At 45.5% G+C, this 23,154-nt stretch overlaps 1 protein-coding gene across 1 annotated transcript in view; it reads right to left on the bottom strand.

Annotated features, from left to right (window-relative positions):
• The window catches only part of HS3ST2 (heparan sulfate-glucosamine 3-sulfotransferase 2), a 105,925-nt gene extending 90,981 nt beyond the window's left edge, over window positions 1–14,944 (bottom strand). The window contains exon 1 of the mRNA XM_024233714.2: window positions 14,012–14,944. Within this exon, the coding sequence (XP_024089482.2) occupies window positions 14,012–14,496 (485 nt within the window). The 5' untranslated portion in view covers window positions 14,497–14,944. The remainder of the gene's footprint in view (window positions 1–14,011) is intronic.
• Window positions 14,945–23,154: the final 8,210 nt, after the last annotated feature.

Raw genomic sequence — 23,154 nt, forward strand, 5'->3', positions numbered from 1 at the left:
TCTGCAGCTTGGCCACTGTCCCCAGCTGAAAATTACATATTCAGAAGAGCTCAGAACTTCCCCATCCTTCTACACACCTCCCTTGGCACCAGCCACCTGGATAGAAGGAAGTGCTCAGAAGTTCCTATTTTAGAGACTACCTTGCTTGCACAATTGCCATTTGAATGATGCCCAAATTTGAGAACCTGTAAGTGGCTCTGACCTGAGTACTTCCCCGAGTCATTTCTGGTTATTTCTCTTCTTCATCCTAGGCAGGAAAGAACAATTGAATTAAGTCAAGTTCTTTCCCTCTCCATTAAATGAGTGACAGACAAAGATTTAGCCAAGTTACCCAAGGATTTCTTGTTAATGGAGAGGTTTGTGCTAGAGAAAATACAGGAAAGGGGGCCTAAAGTAGGGACTGCGCCACCACAGAGCTTTGCAATGACTTAACTCATTTTTCACAGAATTAATAATTCAGATCCTACAGTGTTTCAGCTAGAAGTGGCCATAAACTTCAGAGAGTTTAACCAACCACTTCTGAAAATGGGGATTGATCCTAGGAAATGCTACCTCCACTTCAAGCCATCTCACCTGAGCAAAATGAAAGCTGTTAGATGATTTCATATCTTCATTAAAACCATCAAAGCAGAAACACACTGCAAAGAGGCTGCCAAGGCAGAGAACATTTCCCCATGCTTCAGCAGCTTTGGGAAAGTCGGAGAGATTCAGATTCTGACTATCTCTCAGGAAGGTGTTATCGTGTTCAATTCTACTTAAGGGAAGCCACACTCACAAGGCCCTTAATTTTGGCAGTGTCATCACGGCAGCCACCTCCCCATACATGTTGATGAGGCTGGAACAAGAATGAGAAGCAGGGTGGCTCCCATTGAGTGACACATGCCTTTTCTGGGTTGGAAGAGAGCTAATTTCACCTTTAACAGATCTCAAGAGGTTACCTAAGAACTCTGTATTTATAAAAAGGGCCTCAAAGATCTCTAGAAATGAGGAATCTGCCATCTCCCACCTATTTGGGAGTGAAGACTCCAAGCTACAGTAGAACATAATGTTCTTTTCTTTGGTTAGTTTAGGGACATCTATAGATAGACAAGACCAGTCAAGCCAGGGGCAGGTATTGGGAAGTATATTTGGTTCAGACTCCAGCCTGTCACTTGTAAGGAAGAGCCTGAAAGATAGCAAGTCCTTAATAGGAACTTGGGCTGGACATGGTGGTTCAGGCCTGTAATCCTAGCACTTAAGGAAGCCAAGGCAGGAGGATTGCTTGAGCCCAGGAATTGGAGACCAGAATGGGCAACATGGTGACACCCTATCCCTAAAAAAATACAAAAATTAGCCAGGCATGGTGCCTCATGCCTGTAGTTTCATATTAGGGAGGCTGAAGTGGGAAGATCGCTTGAGCCTGGAGGGTCAAGACTGCTGTAAGTCATGATTGTGCCACTGCACTCCAGCATGGGCAACAGAGCAAGACCTTGTCTCAAAAAAAAAAAAAAAGAAAGAAAGAAATACTATCACATCATCAACCTCAGCAGCAACACTGCTACCATCATCATCACCAATGCCGTCTTTCTTGAGTCCTCTCTCTCACACCTTGCCCCCTGCAATCATCAGCAAATCCTGCCACTGTCCCTTCAAAGTATATCCAGCATCTGTCCCCTCTCCCGTCTCTCTCCACCACTACTGCTGCAACCACTTTTGCAACAGCCCCCTAACCAGTTTTCCTCCTTCCATCCTTACTGCCTTACATAATAGCCCAAGAAGTCCTTGTAGAGTGTAAGTCAGATCATATAATGCCTTAACTGAACACTAGGCAATAGTCCCACATTTGCTCAGAGTAGAAGGCAAAATTCTTGCAAAGGCCTACAAGATCCTGCACCATGTGGCCCCTGTTACCTCTACAAGTTTATTTCCCATCCCTTGTGCACTTCTTGGGCACTCCACCCTGGACACACTGGCCCCTGGGTTTTCCTCAAACATGCCAGCCACCCTCTGTCCTCAGGGCCTTTGCATGTGTGCTGCCTCTGCTAGAACATTCTTCTCCCAGATCACAGCATGTTTTGCCTTCTCACCTCCTTCAGATCATCACTCAAATATTGCCTTCTCTGCTAGGCCTTCCTTAACCACCCTGTTTAAAACTGCAACACCCTCCCCAGACCAAGTATTCTTTCTCCTCCTCCCTGTATTTTCTCCATGGCACTTACCACCATCTGACATAGATATGTTTGACTGACTTATTTATTGACTATCTCCTTCCTACCCTGTAGAAAAGTAAGCAGCATGAAGGCAGAAATTGTTGTCTGTTTTTTTCATTTCTCTCTCCCCAGTGACTATGTGGCTGACACACAGTAGGTGCTCAATAAATCCTATTGATGACTGAGTCACCAGCATCTACATTCCATATTCTTTCAGAACCAGCTGTGGCAAGCTTAGTAAAGGGGTGGACAAGTTTGTAGCCCCGAACAGACTCATCAATTCCTAATCATCCCTCATAGCTAAGAGTATTCGCTCAACACATATTTATTGAGCACCCACTGTGTGCCAGGCACCTTTCTGAGCTTCAGGGATATGGCCATGAATAAGACAGACAAGGTTCCTGGTCTCTAGGGGAGTTTTCAGGCTAGTGGGGAAAGAGTAAATAAAAGAGAAAATGAACACAATAATTTCAGATGTCAGTGAGAAGTAAGAAGTAAATAAAGCAAGGTAGTGAGGAAAGATAGAGAGTCGTGAGGAGGTGAGTCAGCCTAGACTAGGTGGCTGAGAATGGTCTCTTTGAGGAGGTAACATTGGAACTGGGACCTGCATGATGAGAAGTAGCCAGACCTGAGATGCTCTGGGGGAAGAATGATCCCTGTAGAGGAACAGCAGATGCAAACACCTCAAAACATAGGCACCAGCTCTCTTGAAAGCCTCTTTGGCCCACCCTGGGTGGGGGCCCTCCTCTATGGCCCCACAAATGCTGGGAGCTTTCTCTCTCTCTCAGTAAGACTGACCACTGAATTTCTCTGCACCTTCTTCTCTTTAAAAGAGACATTAATTCTCTTTTCCATCTTCATTTCTCCAGGGCTTAGCACATTGCCTGGCACATAGCAGGTGGCCAATAAATTCATGCAGAACTAAAGTGATCTGAAACAACTTTTTTTTTTTTTTTTTTTTTCCTGAGATGGAGTTTTGCTCTTTTTGTCCAGGCTGGAGTGCAGCAGCGTGATTTCGGCTCACTGCAACATCTGCCTCCAAGGTTCAAGTGATTCTCCTGCCTCAGCCTCCCGAGTAGCTGGGATTAGAGGCACCTGCCACCACACCTGGCTAATTTTGTATTTTTAGTAGAAACGGGGTTTCACCATGTTGGCCAGGCTGGTCTCGAACTCCTGACCTCAGGTTATCTGCCACCTTGGCCTCCCAAAGTGCTGGGATTACAGGTGTGAGCCCCCGCTCCCGGCAACCACTTTATTTTGTGATTCGACTGTAAACAGAGGTAAAATCATGAAGTGAATGTATTTAGAAACAGCATCCCTATAGGGTCCCCCTCCTCATTAGCCCCCGACCAAAAACATCTCTATCCAAGGAAATCCTCTCTGGCCATTGAGGTCCAAATAACATACCACCTCCTCCAGGAAGCTTTCCCAAATTCCCCTAAATGAATTTTCTCTCCTTTCCATGCTACTTACTATAGCTCTCCTTGTATCTCTAATATGGTACCTATTCTCATCTGACTTGTGTGCAAACTTTCCATGAACATCTAATAGCCTCACCAAAGAGTGAAGAGCCCAGAGGCTCTGTGTTATATTCATCTCTGTGTCCTCAGCATGCTGCTCAATAAAGGTATGATGAAGAAATCAATGGCCAATAATGACAACTAACAGGCTTTTAATACCTCTCGTGTGCCACAGATGTTTCGAGCACTTTTATGAGTAATTGTTCATTGAATCCTCACAGCAACCCTATGTGGCAGTCAATATGATTAGTCCCAGTGTGCAGATGGAGGAACTGAGACAGAGAAGCCACTGGTTGGCACACACACACCTTGCATGTGGTGGAGCTGAGATTCCAACATATTCCTTCTGATCTCAGAGTTCGAATTTTTCATAGCTATGCTGAAACTGCCTTCCATAGTAGTTTCTGCAACTTTATCTCCATTTTGAGTTCATGCTTGGAATCTGGGCTTCCCTTTCTCTCTCTCTCTCCAATAAGATCTGTCTTGTATTGCTTCCTAGAAAGCCCTTGTGCCACCGTGAGGCCTTACTTCAATGCCCACTCATCTCTCCATCAGCCTCAGGGTTGATCTGGGATTCCTTCACCCAGCAGCAAGCACTGAGGCTAGGGAGCACCCTGAGCTGGAAGAAAGCCATCTCCCTTTAATTGACCATCAGCCCTATTAAAGGCAAGCTTGGGAAGCCCTGTCATCATAGACACCCTCTGCATTGCCTCTGTTAACAATATAAGGGAAATTCCAGGGACCATTTTCTGCAGTGGGTCTTCTTTTACACAGTTAAAAGCTCACAAAGAAGTTGCATTGTCTTCTGCTCTTGATCCAGTGAAATTAAACTGCCTGAGAAAGCAAAATTGGCATCCTATCCTGCCCTGTGTATAAGTTGCATGGTTTGTTTGTTTGTTTGTTTGTTTGTTTGTTTGTTTGTTTTTTGGCGGAGTCTCACTCTGTCACCCAGGCTGGAGTGCAGTGGCTCTATCTCGGCTCACTGCAAGCTCTGCCTCCCAGGTTCACACCATTCTCTTGCCTCAGCCTCCCGAGTAGCTGGGACTACAGGTGCCTGCCACCACACCCAGCTAATTTTTTGTATTCTTAGTAGAGACAGGGTTTCACTATGTTAACCAGGATGGTCTCGATCTCCTGACCTCGTGATCCACCTGCCTTGGCCTCCCAAAGTGCTGGGATTACAGGTGTAAGCCACCGCGCCCAGCCCATGTCATGTTTTTAAGCCTCACGTCATGTTTTCCAGAATGGAAGAAAAGGTATTTTGCATTCTGAGATTTTACAAAAGGGACGTCCTGTCTCACATGAGCCTCGAAATTAAAATAAAGAAGAGCCTTGTGCCACTGTCTCATAAATTGCTGATTCCCTAGTGAAAACAACTTTATCTCTGACTTTTGTGATACTGACGCCTAAAGATATGTAACAATCTGTGTAGATGTGGTAATTGTGGAGAACACTGCTGATTTTCCACCAGTAAGAATAATGAAGAAATCCATTGTAACCCTGTGAGTTGACATTGTCTTTTAAATGCCCACCACACCCTTTATTCAGGGAACCTGGTTCTTGGGAAGGCTACACTCCCTTGTAAATATTGCAGGTCAAACTCTCCTCTTAGTGTTCATATTTGTTCTGAGTTTTCTTTTGGCTCATCTCTCCCAATCACTAACACATTAAAGAAACCTGAAAAGCTAGAAACAGTCTCACTCTGTCACCCAGGCTGGAGTTCAGTGGTGCAATTATAGCTCATTGCAGCCTCGAACTCCTGGGCTCAAGTGATCCTCCCATGTCAGCCTCCCAAGTAGCTGGGAATACAGGTGCCTGTCACCATGCCTGGCTAAATTTTTTTTTTTTTTTTTTTTTTTTTTTTTTTTTAAGAGAAGAGGTCTCCCTATGTTGCCCAGGCTGGTCTCCAACTCCTGGGCTGAAGCAATTACCCAGCCTCGGCCTCCAAAAGTGCTGGCATTACCACCGCACCCAGCCCATCATTGGATTTACTTAAGCCGAGTTTTCAGCAAACTCCAACAATATTTCCCATAATGTCAGTTGTGTGCCTCATCTTGGTAATTTTAGGTACTACGCAGACTTACTAAATACCACCAAATCACACAGTGAGATGTATTATCTCTCCTTCTTCACCTTCATTCTTTCTGATTACATCAAGGAGAAACATCTCACATTGATATTGATATTTCTTTAACTGCTCTTAGTAGTGTCCCCTAGTATCCTCTTTTAAGCAAAGATGGAAAACACTGCAGGCTTGGAACATTCCAGCCACACTAGAGAGCAAAAATTCAATAACACTGTTTTGTTTTCAATCTAACTTATTTTTATGATCACTTTCTAATTATGGCAAGTGTTGCCGGTTTTCCATTTAGGGTGGCTTCAAAATAAAGTTGCTTTTAAACAATATTTATTTTAACTATACTTGCACAATATGTGTTAGATTTGCAAATCCATAGCATATCTTTAGAAAGATACACAAAAACAGGTACCTATGGTTGCTTCTGGGAAGAGGAACTTCTTGGCTGAAAGACGAGGTAGAAAGGAAGGGATTAATTTTCTCTGAATACCCTTTGTCACTTTTGAATTTCGCAATACAAATATCTTTTTTTCTTTCTTTCTTTCTTTTTTTTTTTTTTCTGAGACAGAGTCTTGCTCTGTTGCCCAGGCTGGAATGCAGTGGCGCTATCTTGACTCACTGCAACCCCTGCCTCCCAGGTTTAAGCAATTCTCCTTCCTCAGCCTCCCAAATAGCTGGGACTACAGGCGCACACCACCATGCCCAGCTAATTTTTGTATTTTTAGTAGAGATGGGGTTTCACCATGTTGGCCAGGCTGGTCTCGAACTCCTGACCTCAGGTGATCCACCCACCTCGGCCTCCCAAAGTGCTGGGATTACAGGCATGAGCCACTGCACCCAGCTGAATATCTTGTCTATTCTAAAATATACAAACTGAAGGGGAAAACTTGTTCTTTGTGATAAATTATAATTTTTAAATGGGCTAACTTAAGCAAAAAAATTAAGAAGGTCAGACAAGATGGCTCACACCTGTAATCCCAGCACTCTAGGAGGTGGAGGCAGAAGGATTGCTTGAGCCCGGGAGTTTGAGACCAGCCTGGGCAACAAAATAAGACCCTGGCTCTAACAAAGGATTTTAAAAATTAACCAGGTGTGTTGGTGCACACCTGTAGTCCTAGCTACTTGGGAGGCTGAGGTGGGAGGATCACTTGAGCCTGGGAGGTTGAGGCTGCAGTGAGCCTTGATTGTGCCACTGCATGAGTCTCAAAAAAAAAATTAAGAAAATAATAGTAGAGGTCATGCTGGGCTTTGGCAAATGTCATGAAGGTGGCACAAGAATGTCTGAAATCTGAAAAAATTCTCCCTCCCAAATAACTATGCCACCATTTGGAAGGCAGTGTGAGAGGTCCTTTAGCCTCCACCTAGAGCAGACACTTCTGGCTTTCTCACTTGGGGAGTGTTCATGGTGGCTGGTGGCCATGGGCACTGGGGTGGAGCCATTGTCAGCTCCTCTGATTTGAAAAGCTTAGGAAGACACCCAATGGACCCATGCCCAGGAAATCCATGTGATGCTCAGGCTCCAGATCACCCAAGCCCAAACCTCTGTCTCATATGCCCTGGAAAAACATACTTAATAATAACTCCCCTGTCCCCTGTCTTCACCCTGTCCTGTTATCCCCCTGAGAAAGCTGCTGGGAGCATAGCATTGAACCAACAGCCCAGCAGTGTAGCTTGACAGGCAACAATTACCTCAGAAGCACAAGGTCATTTCCCCTCCCTGGTGGCTTTTACCCACCTCGTCAAGCTGCTTGTGAACCTCACAGTGCTTCAGCCCAGCCATGCAGCCCATTAGGAGAACAAAGTGGCAGCTGAACCGGCCTACAGCAGCCTGGCACCAAGCCTGGCACCAAGCCTGGCCAATGGAAAGCATTTGACAAATGAATGGATTAACCTGCACCGGAGTTAGCTCCAGCGGAGACAGTGAGTCCCACAGGTTTGGGTTATCTGTGTGACTTATCAGTTCTGAGTCACTACCCCCCAAAGCCCCACCTCCCTATCACCTGCCCTGAGCCCTCACAGGTGGAGATGACCTCTCTTCAAGTCCTCCAGGGGATCTGATCAATAGGCAGCTGTGTGTTCCCACCCCCTCCCCACCCACCCTGTCACTCAATCATACAGGAATGATTCATAGAGGTCTAACCAAAGTTATTCTACAGCCCTGCACACCAGATACACAGAATGTTACCAAAGCATTACCAAAGCATGCAGGTAATAGAACTTGTTGGGCATTGACTCTGCTTCAAATCCGTTAGGGCCCTTTGGATGTGTCTCCAGATATGTGCAAGGTACAGCAAGTGCCTCTGTACAGCAGGCCATGAAGGACATGCCCACCATCGCATCTTATCTCCTGTGAGTACCAGCCCCACACCTTCCCTAATTTCAGGATAGTTGCTTTCAGGGAGATGGCGTGGGTAACATTCAAAAATATAAAATGAATTCAGCTCTGGACCAATCAGAAGAGAGCCCTGCTGGCTACAGAGATGAAGCAGGGTCTAGTCACTGGCTCTTTGGAAGGTCCAGAGAGTCCAGGTTAGGCTGGGGAAGCCAGGTCTCCCAGGCAGAGGGCATTTCGGGAATCAGTATGGAAACATCCTATATTTTCAATCTAAGACACCATCAATCATAAGATACATGCTAATTTCGGAGATGTTAAAGATGCTTCTTAGAATCTCTCAGTGGTATTTTCACATGTTAACATCCAAAACAGGCTTAACAATGTGTGTAGCTGGAAAGTACTGGGGCTGTCAGCATCTTCTCCACCTAAAATGCTCCTGTAACAAGTGATAGGATTTGGCTGTGTCCCCACCCAAATCTCATCTTGAATTGTAGCTCCCATAATTCCCACATGTTGTCAGAGGGACCAGGTGGGAGATAATTGAATTATGGCGGTTTCCCGCATACTGTTCTCGTGATGGTGAGTAAGTCTCATGAAATCTGATGGTTTTTTACAGAGTTTCCCCTTTTGCTTGGCTGTCATTTCTCTCTTGCCTGCTGCCATGTAAAACATGCCTTTCACCTTCTGTCATGATTGTGAGGCCTCCTCAGCCACATGGAACTGTGAGTCCATTAAACCTCTTTTTCTTTTTAAGTTACCCGGTATTGGGTATGTCTTTATCAGCAGTGTGAAAATGGATTAATAGACCAAGGCTTTGGGGTAAGCCTGTTCTTCATTGCAAACTCTTGCCAGTCCTTCTCAGCTCCAAGGGGAAGGGAAACCAGCTCTTCAAAAAACTTCCTTGAGCAATGACAGTTCTCGTTGCCCATTCTGAATGTTCCTCCATGCCTGACAAGAACTGTACATTTGCTGGCACTAAGTATTATATCTACAGCATGCTGCAAGGCTGACAGAGTGCTGCAAGACCAATGGGGGGGTTTGTGGACTCAATGGTTTCATTTAATCATAGTGTGTGACGTTTGCCTGGACCAAGACAGGGAATTTCCGTATAAAGGCGTAAGTCTGCATAGATGCTGCAATTGTGCATGCAGGTGCACATGTGTGGGTGTGCACACACATTCATCTATGTGCACACCCAATGAGCACAGATCAGTCTGTTTCATGTGTTGATTAATTTGTTGAAAGATGATAAAACTGTCTGCATTAACTACTTCATGGCAGGAGGCCCCTTACCTTCTACCTTTGATTTTATTTTTTTCTAAGGTTTGCATTTCCAGAATTGGTCTTTGCAATTAGAATATGATTTCTTGATGAAAATGAACTGGATAATGTGATAGATCTTATTCTGTGCTTTTTATTCTCTTTCTTACTTAGACTGTTGCCTCTGGGGCAAATATTCTGTGTTCTTTGTTTGCACCATCCCAAGAACATCATCGATGCTGAACAAATAAATAACCAGAGTTGTGAAGTGAAGTCTGAAACTTATAGAACAGGCTCATCCATCAAAATTTGGACACCAGAACACAGAGTTAATTATCACGTATTAACTTGCTCTTGTTGGCATTTCAATGCATTTAGAAAAGATACACTTCCTCCACACACACGTTCCCCTGCCATACCGAAACACTAGCAAAATTGAGAACACTTCAGACATATCTCAGCTTTCCCTGTTACTCTAAAAACTACTACACACAGCAAAGCTTATATCTGTTTATAAAAGATGACCCTGAAGAGTCTATTTCACATCCAAACTTCCTTAGAATGGAGGGCATCCTAAAGATAACCTTAGATTTGGAAAAGCATTTTCATGTAGATAGTCTTACTTGATTTTTATAAGGTTGCAAAGCAGTTCAGGCATCATTGCCATTTCACAGGTGAGCAGACTGACACCCAGATATGTGAACCGACTTTCTGTTAACATGGAAGGAGGGAAGGAAAGAGAAAAGGAAAGGAGGAAGGGAGGAAGCAAGGAAGGGAGGAAGGGAGGAAGCAAGGAAGGGAGGAAGGAAGGAGGGAAGGAAGGACGGAAGGGAGGGAGGAAGGAAGGAGAGAAGGAAGGAAGGCAAGCAAGGAGGGAGGGAGGAAGGAAAGAAGGGAGGGAGGGAGGAAGGAAGGAAGGGAGGGAGGGAGGAAGGAAGGGAGGGAGGGAGGAAGGAAGGAAGGGAGGGAGGGAGGAAGGAAGGAAGGAAGGGAGGGAGGGAGGAAGGAAGGAAGGAAGGAAGGAAGGAAGGAAGGAAGGGAGGAAGGAAGGAAAAGGAGAAGGGAAAGGGGAGGGAGGGAAGGAGGAGGGGAAGGGAAGGAATAAAGAGGAAAGTATGGAACTATCTTTATAGCAATTGATTAATTCCTCAGCCCGATTTAGTAACAGCAGCAGCGTCAGAAACTAATATTTTTAATACTAACAGAACTAATAGTGATAACAGGAGTGTTGTAGTAATTAGCAGCAATAACAGTAGTAACATTACTGCCTTATCTTTATATAATATAGAACTTTCCAGGGCAATTTCATATACAGTTTTGCATTTATTCTTCACAACAAGTTTCTAGAATAGTTACTACAGGTCCCATTCCATGATGAGGAAGCTGAGACTTGGGAGAATCACCTTTCTTCAAATCATACAGCACCTAGGTGACCACCTCTGGTCTTCTGACTGTAGATCCTGTCCTGGTTCCCTCATCAGCCTGGTGTTGCTTTGCCCACCTGTCCAAGCAGCTAGGAGATCCCACCCTGCAGCTCTTACCTCGGGGAGGAAATGTGGGTGGGGGGGAACCCAGGCCAGATACGCAGTTGAGGTAGGCATCGGAGATGGCATTGCAGAAAGACAGCAAATTGGAGAGAACCCACTGCAGAAGGCTGGGCTCTCTGCTGGTGGCCTGAACTGGACTGGTTCCCAAGAAGGGGATCAGGCTAAGGACAAGAAGGTGCAGACTCTGTCTCCTGGTCTCTCCAAATGATGGTGTCTTTCTGGCTATATCACTCGGGCTTCAGCTTTATCTCCATTTACCCACAGAAAGAAGCCCCTCCTTTCAGTTAAGGGTAAAGCTTTTGATTTTTCCACTATCTGGATTTCAGCCTCCTGACTAGGAAGTTATCACCAGGGGCTTTGATTGGGCAGATCATACTAAGATCCACACTGCCTGCAACTCTGCACCTCCCCCTTTGGAAAGCACAGTCCACTCCAATGGGTGCAAGGGTTCTTCGGCCATGTCTGCCCAGTGGACCCTGGCTTTATGATGGCAAGCTGTGAACTGACAAGGCAGTGGACAGAGAGCGGAACAGCATGTCACCCACCATACATAGCTCATGGAATTCAGGAAGAAAGTGAGAACATGGGTTTTAAAAGATTCCAGAAATCCCCATGATTTCTGCAGTTAATGCGTATGACTTGGCCATAATAAAGAGAAATGTACAAAAATGTTCTTTACATACAGAAAGATAGATGTTCTGGAGGTTATGGAAACAGCATCTAAGTGGTGTAGTATTACCCTGCACAGAAATAGCAATCCACAAGCTAAACACTTGACTCTAGGGGTGTGGATTTGTAACAAAGAAGCACAAACCACACAGCCCTTTCCTGACACTGGAGCCTCCCAGCCTTCCTGGTCAAGCAATGGGGAGAGGGCAATTACGACCAGACCTCTAGGATAGTCTTTTAGAAATATAAAGTGGGGAAAGGTGGTAGAGGGGGAGAGAAGAGAGAAGCAGAGCTGTCAGCATGCTTGATGTTAAATAAAACCTACCAAGACTCGGCTGAGAATTTTAGCAGAATCCAAATGTGCTAAAAAAAAAAATAAAAAAAAAGTAAAAAAAAAAAAAAAAGGCATGGCTCCCATCTCTAAGGTTCACAGCTAAGCTTGCTTAGAATCACACATGCCAAGGTTAAAAATAAAAAGCAGCCATCCCTGAATGACATGGGCTCCAGGATGGAAGCCTGAGGTATGCTGTTTAGTGGTGGAAGGAAGAGAGGGGAGGGAGGACAGTCTGGGTTCAGGGCATAGGTATTTATTGGAGGGCACACTATCTGAAAGCCAGATGCTCAGAATTTTGCTGTTTTGTACTTAAAAGGCACTTCGCATTGGCAAAAGGTTTCGTAATGATCTTCAGATTTTCCATCGAGGAAATGCTGGCCTGCATTCGAATGTGGTCACGGCTGACCCACTCCGGGCTCTGCTGTTCAATGTGTTTGCCTCCTCCATCCCGGGATCTGGCTCAGACAGTGTCCACATGCACCTAGACGGGATGCCCATGAGACACAGCTTGGAAAGCACAGTGGGCTATTGGCATTGGCACGAAGCCAGATCTGCCACTCTGTGCCACCCTACCCTATTAACCAGACATAATGGTGCTGGGGCCACCCACAGGCTAGCTAGCCCCTGGTTGGCTGCAATGGGGACAGACTATGTGTCTGCCTGCTAAGGATGATGCATGACCACTCGTCCCCACAACTACAACCATTGCAAGCCAGGAGTAACCTGCAAAGGTGCTAAATCAGGCCTGTGGTCCCCCTTCTTTTGGTAAATCCAGGGCCCTCTATTACAAGCCCAGTGGGGTCCTCTTTCTAATGAAGTTGTCCCTTGTCCAATATGCATATGACCTCTACTGCCTAAAGCTGTAGATGAAAACAGCTGATTTAGCCTCAGCTACTGTGTCAGCTACCATGTTACCCCTCCCCAACGTCATTACTATGCAGATGTTTCTAGAAAGTCTTCAAAGGGTCAGGTGAATGGTGAGAATTCTGTGACCCATGTGTTAACAGGGAGCCCGGACATTACACCACCCACATGTGGGCCAGTCCTACACTTCAGCACCACACAGGGCTGGGGAGGCAGATGGCCATTGAGGAGTGGATGCTGCCACCTTACAGAAGCTTTGGTCTGTGCCTTGACACCCCCAGTGGGGTAATTCTCCTCCCTGGCATGCATGGGAAGCATAGACAGTCTATGCATGACTGGCGGCCCCTAGGACCCTTGCTAGCCTTCACCTGCAGTGCCTACCTTCAAATTCCACATTTTGGCTGCTGGTTTAGAAGCATCACTTAATTGTGAAGTGCCTTTTTTACACCTTTAAGGCACTTTAGAAAAGCCTTGGAAGGTACACAGGGCAAGGACTGTTTTCCTGCCCATTGGGATGGATAAGAAAATAGAGGCTGATAGAGTTTAAGAAACTTGCTCAAGCTTAAGTGACAGACGCAAGACTCGAATCCAGGGCTCTTTCCACTACTCAAAGACCACCTACCCGGGCCAGAGCTACTGGGAGTCTCAGCCCCAGTACAGCAGCAAATACCTGGGTTTGAGATTGAGACTCCCTAAAGCATCTTTCTTACTGGAGACCTCTGGGGATGCACTGTCATTTGGCCTGAACTCTGGGGACCTTTCCCAAACAGAGCCTTGCTGCAAGGGGTCTCTGAACTGCCTTACCTTTCTCAGGGTCCTTCAGGTGCTGGGTACCAGCAAAGACCTACAGAGGGTTAGGATGGTGCCGTGTTCAGGCAGCACAGGTCCTCGCCTGTCCCTTCTCTGGGCACCCTAAGGGCTGGTCACAGAGGGAGTTAGCCCTTTAGCTGGCACTTAGGTTTGACTGGAGATAATCCTTTTCCAACGACTCCAGTGACAACAGGGAACGCCCTTTGCAGTTCCAGAAACTGCCCGTCTAGATTATCACTGGGAAGTTCTGGGTAAATTCTCCTATAGCCCCCCCATGGCCCCACGTGTCAGCCTGAACCCATACAATGAGTTGGGTTAAAAGAAAGAGAAAACACAAGAGACAGATGGCTCTCCCGATGGAAGCGATCAGAGACCCGGAGCACGGAGCGGAGCTCCTGGTCCTTACCTGTACCAATCCAGCCCGCGGCCGTAGTTCCTGTCAAAGAAGTGGGGTTCCGTGCCCAAGGCCCGCACGTCCGGGTGCACTCGGATAAACTCCAGCACGGCCCGGGTGCCCCCCTTCTTCACGCCCACAATGAGGGCTTGGGGCAGCCGCTTGGTACCCAGCTTGGGTGAGCCGGAGTGGTTGGAACCGGAAAGGCGAGGGGCGGGCACGGCGGCAGCGGGCGCGCTGGGAGCGCTGGGCTCGCTGGGCGTCGGCCCGGAGGGATCACAGGGGCGGGACTTCTGGAAAAGTTTCTGGCCGCCCGCGCTGGGGCCGCGGAGGCAGCGAGGCGCGCCCAAGAGGCGGCTCCGACCCAGGTCGTCGCAGCAGCACAGGAAGCTGTAACACAGGTAAGTGCAGGAGAGCGAGAGCGTGAAAGCGAAGAGCAGCCTGCGCGCCCTCCGCGGCTGAGGTGGCCCCGCGCGGCCCAGGACCCTATAGGCCATGGCTCCATGGGCCCGCGCCGGGGGTCATGGTTTCCGAGGGGGCACCGGCGGCTGAGCTGCTGTGGCCCTGCGGTCGCCTAGAGGGCTCGCGTGGCGCTGCCACGGCCACGCGGGTCGGGCGTTGGGGGCGCCGTCTTCTCCGGGCGCTGCTGACCAGGGTGCGCACCGTGCCCCGGGGTCCCGGGGACAGCGGCTCCTCGGGGAACAGGCGGTTGCATTTCCAGCATCTCCCGGTCCTAGGCGATGGGGCTCCGGGCAGCCGGGCGGCTCGGGAGCTCCCAGGCTCTTACGTGCGCCGGGTTCGGAGCGCGCCCAGTGCCCGAAGCCCCATTCCTGATCCTCGGAGCGCCGCTCACGAAACGCTCGGCGGCGGCGCGGCTGTGCGGGCTGGCGGGTGGACCGGACGGTGGCGCTGGCGCCGGCCGCGATCTGGCTCTTCGGGAAATGCGGAGCGGAGCGCGCTGCCGGCTCTATTTAAGGAGTCGCCTGACGTCAGCCGCGCGGGTCCCCCGAGCCCGCGCCGCACCCGGGGACCTGGCCCGCCCCCTGCGCCCCCACTCTCTTACCCCTCCCAGAAACACAGCACGCGGGCCCTCCCCACGCAGGCCACTCCCTACGGAGCCCCAGGCCAGCTTTGGGGCGGTGAAGCGAAGGTGTCAAGGCGTAGTACTCCTATGGGAGGCTGGACACCCCCACCACGCTGGCCTCTGGACACCCAGGGACACGAACCCAGGTCGAGATCGCGCCGACATCCAGACCAGACAGACCCAGACGCAGACGCAGGCACCCTGCCCTGATGCGCGGTCCCACCACCCTGACCCGCACACGCACGCACAGGCACAGAATCACACGCGCCCTAGCCCGGACACACCCCCACACCCACGCGGGGGTGGGGAGGAGAAGTCCCCTAACCTGGGCCCAGATACAGCGACAGGGACACTCCCCCCGCTCTCGACATCTCGCCAAATGGACACACACAGCCCGGAATCGGACACCGAGCGCACGCACGCCCAGGACTGGGACACGCGCTGTAGACGGGATGGGTGGAGGAGCGGAGCGTGAGTGAGATTCCGTGACTATTCACCCAGCTTCTTAGCCCCCCGCGCGCTGACTCACACCCCGGCGGCTCGCTCTGTCTCGCACCTATGAGGCACGCGCGCACCCCAACCCATTGTCACCCCACCTCTCCCCGGGCCTGCCGGAGAGCGAGCCCCGGAGCGGCAGACTCCGCGTCAGGAGGGTTCCTCTCTTAGCAGCCGCCGCCTAGCGGTAGACTGCTCCCCGGGGAGCTGTCCAGGGTACTAGAGGGTCACCGAGGGCTGAGTGCGGAGGGCTTCTTCACACAGAGACACTAGGAGGAGGAAACAGAGTACAAGGAGAACGTATTCAGGAGCAATTCCACTTCGAATGATTCCTAAGTGAATGCCTACAGGACAGTTCTCGGTGACCATGTCCAGAACAGGCATAAGTGACGATCTCCAGTACTTCCCTGAGGGACCACACTGGTACCTCGGATCAGAACCCTGCATCAGAACAGGCCTAAATGGCCATGGCTAAGAACACAGATGAGTTGGCCTTCAACAACAATGCCAATGCCAATTCACCATGTCCGGGTGTTCACAAAGTGAGTGCACTCCACCACCAACCCGCCGTAGAATGTCTAGATGACCACAATGACCCCCACCCTAATCAGGGTATAACTGACTTCCTTCCTCAGGCTGTAAACTGACCATTAGGTTCTGTGGATCTTAGCCCAACCCAGAAAATATTTTGTCCCCAAACTAGTCCCATCCCTAGAAACCTTAAACCAATTCTATGGCAGATAACAATAATAGCTGCCAACTTTGTATCAAGCACCTGGCATGGGTTAACTGCTTAAATATTCACCATAGCCTATGAAGTTGTTACCATTACCCTGGCATCACTCTGCTGTCTTAATTCTAATAGTAGCTAGCATTTACTGAGTGCTTGTTTTATGCGAGTTATGCGCTAATCACTTGACATGCACTACCTCATTTATCTTTGGAGATAGGTATTATTGTAATTTCTAATCTACAGGCAGTGAAAAGAAGATTTAACAAACATATACACAGTAACCGGCAGAGCTGGGATTAAACCCAGGCAGTCTTGACTCCAAGATTCAAGCTCTTAGTTACAGCACTTTGCAGCTTCCTAACTTCCTTTGACCATTATTCATATAATTCCATCTTAGGCTCCTCTCCTGGATGTAAGCTAATTTGTCTATGTCTCTTCTAAAATCTCACACCTGGGACTGTACGAGGAATTTCAGATATGGACTGAAAAGTTCAACAGGACTCTCACCTCTCTTTTGTAAGTTCTATTTCTAGTAATGCCACCTAAGACTCCATTATCTTTTTCTTGTAGCTTTATCATACTGCTGACATCTCAAACTTGCAGCCAAGTAACATCTCTAAATGTTTCTTACAAGTGCTGCTGATTAAGGCACAGCTGCCCCATACTGTGCTTGTACAGTGGGCCTTTTTGGACCCAATATGTAGGTCCTTATAGATTTGACTTGATTACATTTCATCTTGTCTCATCAGTTCGCTGCTCTAGTTTTTTTCAAATGTCTATTTGAAGTCAAACCACGAGGTAGCTTTCATTTATTCAAAAAGAAAAAGTAGAAAGATTGTATCCCAGCTTTACCCTTTATTCCAGGTGTACTTTGGGCAAGTGGACCCCCTTTGAGCCTCAGGCTCCTCAGCTGTAAAATGGGAGGCTATGATTCACCTTAAAAGTCTCTCAAAGTTTAGATGTTGTGTGATTCTATGATTCCATTATCGAAAGCATGAACCACTCACTTGGCATCATGTAATTTCCACAGTTGATCACAATTTAATTAATTCCTCATTCTAATTGTTAATAAAAAATTCAAAACACATATACTTAAAGGAGTTCTTCTTCTTCTTTTGGGTGAGGGGAAGTGTCTCACTCTGTTGACCATGCTGGCATGCAGTAGTGCAATCATAGCTCATGCTGCAGCCTCCACTTCCTGGGCTCAAGGGATCCTCCTGCCTCAGCCTCATGAGTAGCTAGGACTACAAGCATGTGCCACCACACCTAGCTAGTTTTTTAATTTTTTGTAGAGATGAAGTCTTACTGTGTTGCCCAAGCTGGTCTTGAACTCCTGAGCTCAAGTGATCCTCCTGCATCAGCTTCCCAAAGTGCTAGAATTACAGACATGAGCCACAATGCCTGGCCTGAAAGGAGCTCTTATATATACTTTGAACAATTATTCACATCATGAACCTGCTATTTTTGTATTCCATTGTTAAAATTACAAGGTTAAATGTGGAGTCATCTGCTGTGATGAGTACTATTTCCCTTAGAAAATAAAACATGAATATAATGATTTCTCATAATTCTGTGCTTGGCTTAATTTTTAAATAATTTTTAATCTTTGAATTCATAAACTGTGATATCCCTGGGTACTCACGTATATCAAAGCCAGGAAGATTTTCCTCTTCAAAGTTCCAATCAGAGTAATGACTGACTTGGATAGAATTTTTTAGGAAGTGAGACAGTGGACATACCTGCCCATCTCCTATACCTTTATCTGTTTACAGTAGCAAACGTGATTCTGCTTTGGGGGTATCAGGTAGGATTATGCTGGGTTGTATAGTTTGTCAATTAACACCCCCTTAAGCAAGGTATATGTTTATTTTTGTAATCACATGAAAGTCCAGATGAATTTACTTCAGGGCTTTTATGGAAGCTCCAAAGTGTTTGGGACCCAGGGTCCCTCTATCTTGTTACTCTACCACGCATTTCCTCCATTCTAAAGTCACCACATAGTCTACAATGACTTATTCATCTACAGCCAGAATGTTCACATTCTGGTCATTAGTAAATATGTAAAGATATGCCGTATCTGTTTAAGGACATTTCTTGGAAGTTGCCTGTATTATTTCAACTCGTATTCAATTTGACAGCATTTTATCATTTGACCTTCTAGCTTCAAGAGATGCTTCAAAATGCAGTCTTGATTCTGGATGGCTGTATGCTTGGCTAACACTTTGAGATTTTGTTATCAAGAAAGAACTAAAGGATGGTTATGGAGGACAACTAGTAATCCTTACCATCCTTGGACAAACAGTTTTCCCTATTTTATTCCCACGTGGTTTGTATGGGTTGAACATAGTTCAAAGACAGGCATATGACCAAGCCTGACATCATCACTTTCTAATTATATTTCAAGGACTGAAAGTAACTCAAATCTTTCTAGTGAGAACAAACCACACAACTTTTGTTAAAACTATTGGAAAAGAGAAACTTCTTTTTCTGAGATGATGAATTAATCTAAAATAAGCCTGAAGCTTCCAATGGTCATCTCTGCCATCAAGAGGGGAAACTGACAATAAAGCCAATGAAGAGGAGAGCAGAACTGATGGAGGGAGAATTAGACTCCTGATAATATCCTTTGAACCTCTGAATCTAGCCATGCTGAATGCATGGACCCTGGACTTTATTGCTTCAGTGATTAGCTATCTTTCTGTTAGCACTTGCAACTGAAAGAGTGCTGACCAATACAACAAACAAACAAAAAGAGTTGCTCCCCCCATTGCAAGGGATAGGTACCATTTTAATAAAAAGCGTTGGAGGTGGGGGGGGCTTATTTTGAAGGATATGCACATATCAGGACTGCAACCTTTCCAAATTTGAGACATAGGATCCAGTTACTTTCTTCAACTTCTCTACTTTTCCTGTATCTTATTTATTTTGCTTCTCATTCTTAACTGCCATTGCTCTTTATTTATGAAACAGTAAGGGTTATTAGAAGTGAAAAAAAGAGATTTGGGATATCTTACACAGGAAAGGAACTTTGGGGTAGCTCATAGAATTAAGAAGAAGGCTGGAGAACTGGGCTCAAATAGAATAGCAACCACAGAGCACATTACACTCTCTTTCTTTTCTTTTCTGAGTCCATTTCTCTTTCGCATTAGCATTCTCTTGAATCTTCCTTCCCACTCTAATGCCCTGCATTCAAGACTCTGAATTTAAAATTATAAAACAGGAAATTTTCTTCCCCTTCAGTCTTTGGGCCTAATCAAGCCTTGTTATTCAGTTTTATTTCAGTGTGTAAGCTTCAAATCTGTTCCCTAAAGCAGAGTTTTGCAAAAATGTGAGGAAATGTCCCAAAGAGGGTGACTCCTATGAGGCAAAGGACAGTGAAGTGGAGCCACATGGTCTGCAGGGTCTGTGAGGTACAAAGGTTGCATCTGAATCAGAGGATGTGCATATATCTGCTACATTTAGGAAAGAGGTTGAGAGCGAGAATGAGAGAAGATTTCAATTGTGCTTCATTCTTTGGATAAAATCAGAGGGTAAAAGCTCAAGGGGCTTCTAGATACTGCCTAGAAATGATCCAAATCTAGAAGACCAGAGACCTGGTTGATTTTTAAGAACTCTGTAAGATTCCAAACCCTTTGTTATTCTGCATGTGGGTGACTTCTGTTTTTGCCAAAAATAATAAGTACCATTTATTGAGCATTTACTCTGCACCATGGACTGGTGCATTTAGATTCATTACCTAATTTAATACTCTCAATAAACCAATAAAGTAGGCATTATTATTATTATCCCTATTTTATACATAAGGAAAGTCTCAAGTAGGTTGAATTTTCCATGTTCTACAGATGTTACAGGCTGAGGGAGGGAGAAATTAGTTTAAAAAAGCATTAATGGGGAGATCCAGGATCAGGTTTACTCATCTTATAATCTTCTTGTGGGTCAGTACTGTTTAGCACCTCCATCTCCTATCCTGCATTATTTAAACCACATTATCTTATCTCACCCAATCTTACCAACTTGTCTTCTTAATGCAGCTGTGAACTCCTTGGGGACAGGGACAAAATGACCAGTTCCAACTCAGTCTAGCTCTCGGAATGTGGGCTTCATATTCATGTTGGGACTCCTCCCTTGGTTTCTTTATCCCCTTCTCCTTCTTCGATGGACCACTAACTATTACCCACGTTGGGGCTTCCAAGGAAGAACTAACATTTCATTTCCAAATATATCCAGCATGGATTATTTGTAATGGCAAAGATGATACTAAGCCTGTTCACTTGCACAATAATATAGTAGGGCTGACCTAGTAATGCACCCTCTCCTCTAATTTTCCTTTTATCTGGAAGCAGATAAAAATGACACTACTGAACCAGGGGTGAGCACAATTGTCATCAATTTCCTGAAATACAGACCTTAATGGTATAGGATGGAATGAATGGAAGAATATCTAGCTATAGAGAACAATATAGGGAGATATCTTTATTGTTTTGTACTGATTTTTTTGTTTCCCTTTAACATTTTTGTTATATAGGTAATATATCTACAGTGTAGAAACAACGAAAATACTGAGAAGAAAAAAGAAAAAATGTCCTCTAAATCATAACACCCAGAAATAACTATTGCTAATATTTTATTTACATCCTTCCAATTATAAATGTATTTGTATGTTTGTTTGCTTATGGCTCAGCCCATACCTACTGCTTTGTAAAGTTTTGATTTTTTCAGCTTTGTAATAGTGTGACTCTATTCTATGCCATTAAATACAGACTTATGTAATAATGAGCCTAGTACTTTTAGAAAGAGAAAATAACTTTATACTGAAAATGCTAGATGTAAGGATGGTGTGGGTCTGCAGCTACCATGAATGGAGAAAATCTAACCTGCATGTGGATTAACTCAGTACAGAAGTAAGCAGAGTGACAGTGAATGGCTGAGTCTTGAAATAATGCTTGAATCCCTGGATCCAGTTTTGCCTAAAGCTCTCTCTTTAAGAGTCAGTAAAGCATAGTGGTTAGGAGTGCAGTCTCTGGAAGCAGACTGCCTGGGTTCAAATCTTAGCTCTGCTGCTAGGATTTAACAGGGTAATAAATATCATTCACTTAGAACACAGCCTGGCTAACAATAGGCCCTCAATAAACATTAGCCATTATCATGCTGAAAATTTTTCAATTACATCCATCAATGAATTTTTTTTGGCTTAAGCCATTTCGACTGATATAGATATGTACTTTTCAACTAGACATACATCTTTCAACCATCTTGAAAATTTTATTAAAAACAAAATAAAATCATTTTCTGTTCTCAGTAATCACTTAAGACCCCTCTTGCTTTGAATCCAATGTATCTCCTTGGTATTTTAAATGTTTCTAGGGAAGAAATCAAATATCCTCCTGGACATAGCTTATGGCAGGTGTTCAATAAGTGGTTATTGGATAAACAGACAGATAATACCTTCAAACACCCCTTTGCCTGAAGGACAACAATTTTAGCCATGAGGACATGGTACAACTTATCTTAAAGGACCAAATTCTGTGTTTATTGATTACCTCCTTCATGTCCTCTCTTCCCTCCTTATTCAGTCAAGATTCCATGGATAAACACGATAATCAACTTTTCGCTTATAACCATCAACTCCTTGACCTTCTCTTACTGTGCTGTATTTCTTGGGTTAAGATCAACTTTCTTCCCACTCAATGTCTGCACCCGCACAACCGAACACCGCGAATGTACAAGCATGACGACTAGTCTCACTTAAAATTCATCATTTCTGTTCTCAAGAGGGCCTTTAACACTTCCTAGCAATCATACTACGTTTTCCTAGTCCATTCATTCTCAGGCTCTGTATAGCTACTTAGCACCCTCCCTCCTCTTTGCAAATCTCTAACGCTTTCTCCACTATCCCCATCAGCCAATGGCCCTGCCTTTACTTTACTGGTAAAATAGAAGAAATCAGAAGAGAATGTTTACGATCACCTCTACTCACCTACCTGCATCAGTGTTCATATACTTTATTTTCTCTCTTGTTAGTATGATTTTGTTATGTCTGTTTGTTTTTTTATTTTTTATTTTTATGAGTACATAGTAGGTGTATATATTTATGGGGTTCATGAGATGTTTTGATACAGGTATGCAATATGTAATAATCACATCATGGAGAATGGGGTATTCGTCCCCTCAAGCATTTATCCTCCGTATTACAAACAATCCAGTTACACTCTTTTAGTTATTTTTAAATGTACAATTAAGTTATTATTGAGTATAGTCACCCTGTTGGGCTATCAAATCATAGGTCTTATTTATTCTTTCCAGCTACTTTTTTGTACCCATTAACCATCCCCACCTTCCCCGCTCCACGCACACCTCACTACACTTCCCAGCCTCTGGTAACCATCCTTCTACTCTCTGTGTGCATGAGTTCAATTGTTTTGATTTTTAGATCCCACAAATCAGTGAGAACATGAGATGTTTGTCTTTCTGTGGCTGAAGATCACTTAACATAATCATCCCCAATTCCACCCATGTTGTTGCGAGTGCCTATTAATATGATTTTATTGTCTGTGTTTTTAGATAAAGCCAAACTTTCCACTTGTACACACATCCAATCTACTCTTGTCTTCTCTAGGACATGACCCCAGAAATCCTTCACTTTCCCTCCTTTATCATGAATTTCCCCTCTCCACTGGGTCCTTCTCATCAGCATACATGTTGTTATTTGTGACATCTTAAAAAGAAAAGAAACTACCTTATTTTGACCTCACCTCTGCCTTTCTAGTGCTCTATTAATATGCTTCCCTTTACAGCTCAACTCCTCAAAAGAATGATCTTTAGTGCTCCCGATTGCCCTGAACC

This window comes from Pongo abelii, chromosome 18 (assembly GCF_028885655.2).
Source record: "Pongo abelii isolate AG06213 chromosome 18, NHGRI_mPonAbe1-v2.0_pri, whole genome shotgun sequence".
NCBI classification, from domain to species: Eukaryota; Metazoa; Chordata; class Mammalia; order Primates; family Hominidae; genus Pongo; species Pongo abelii.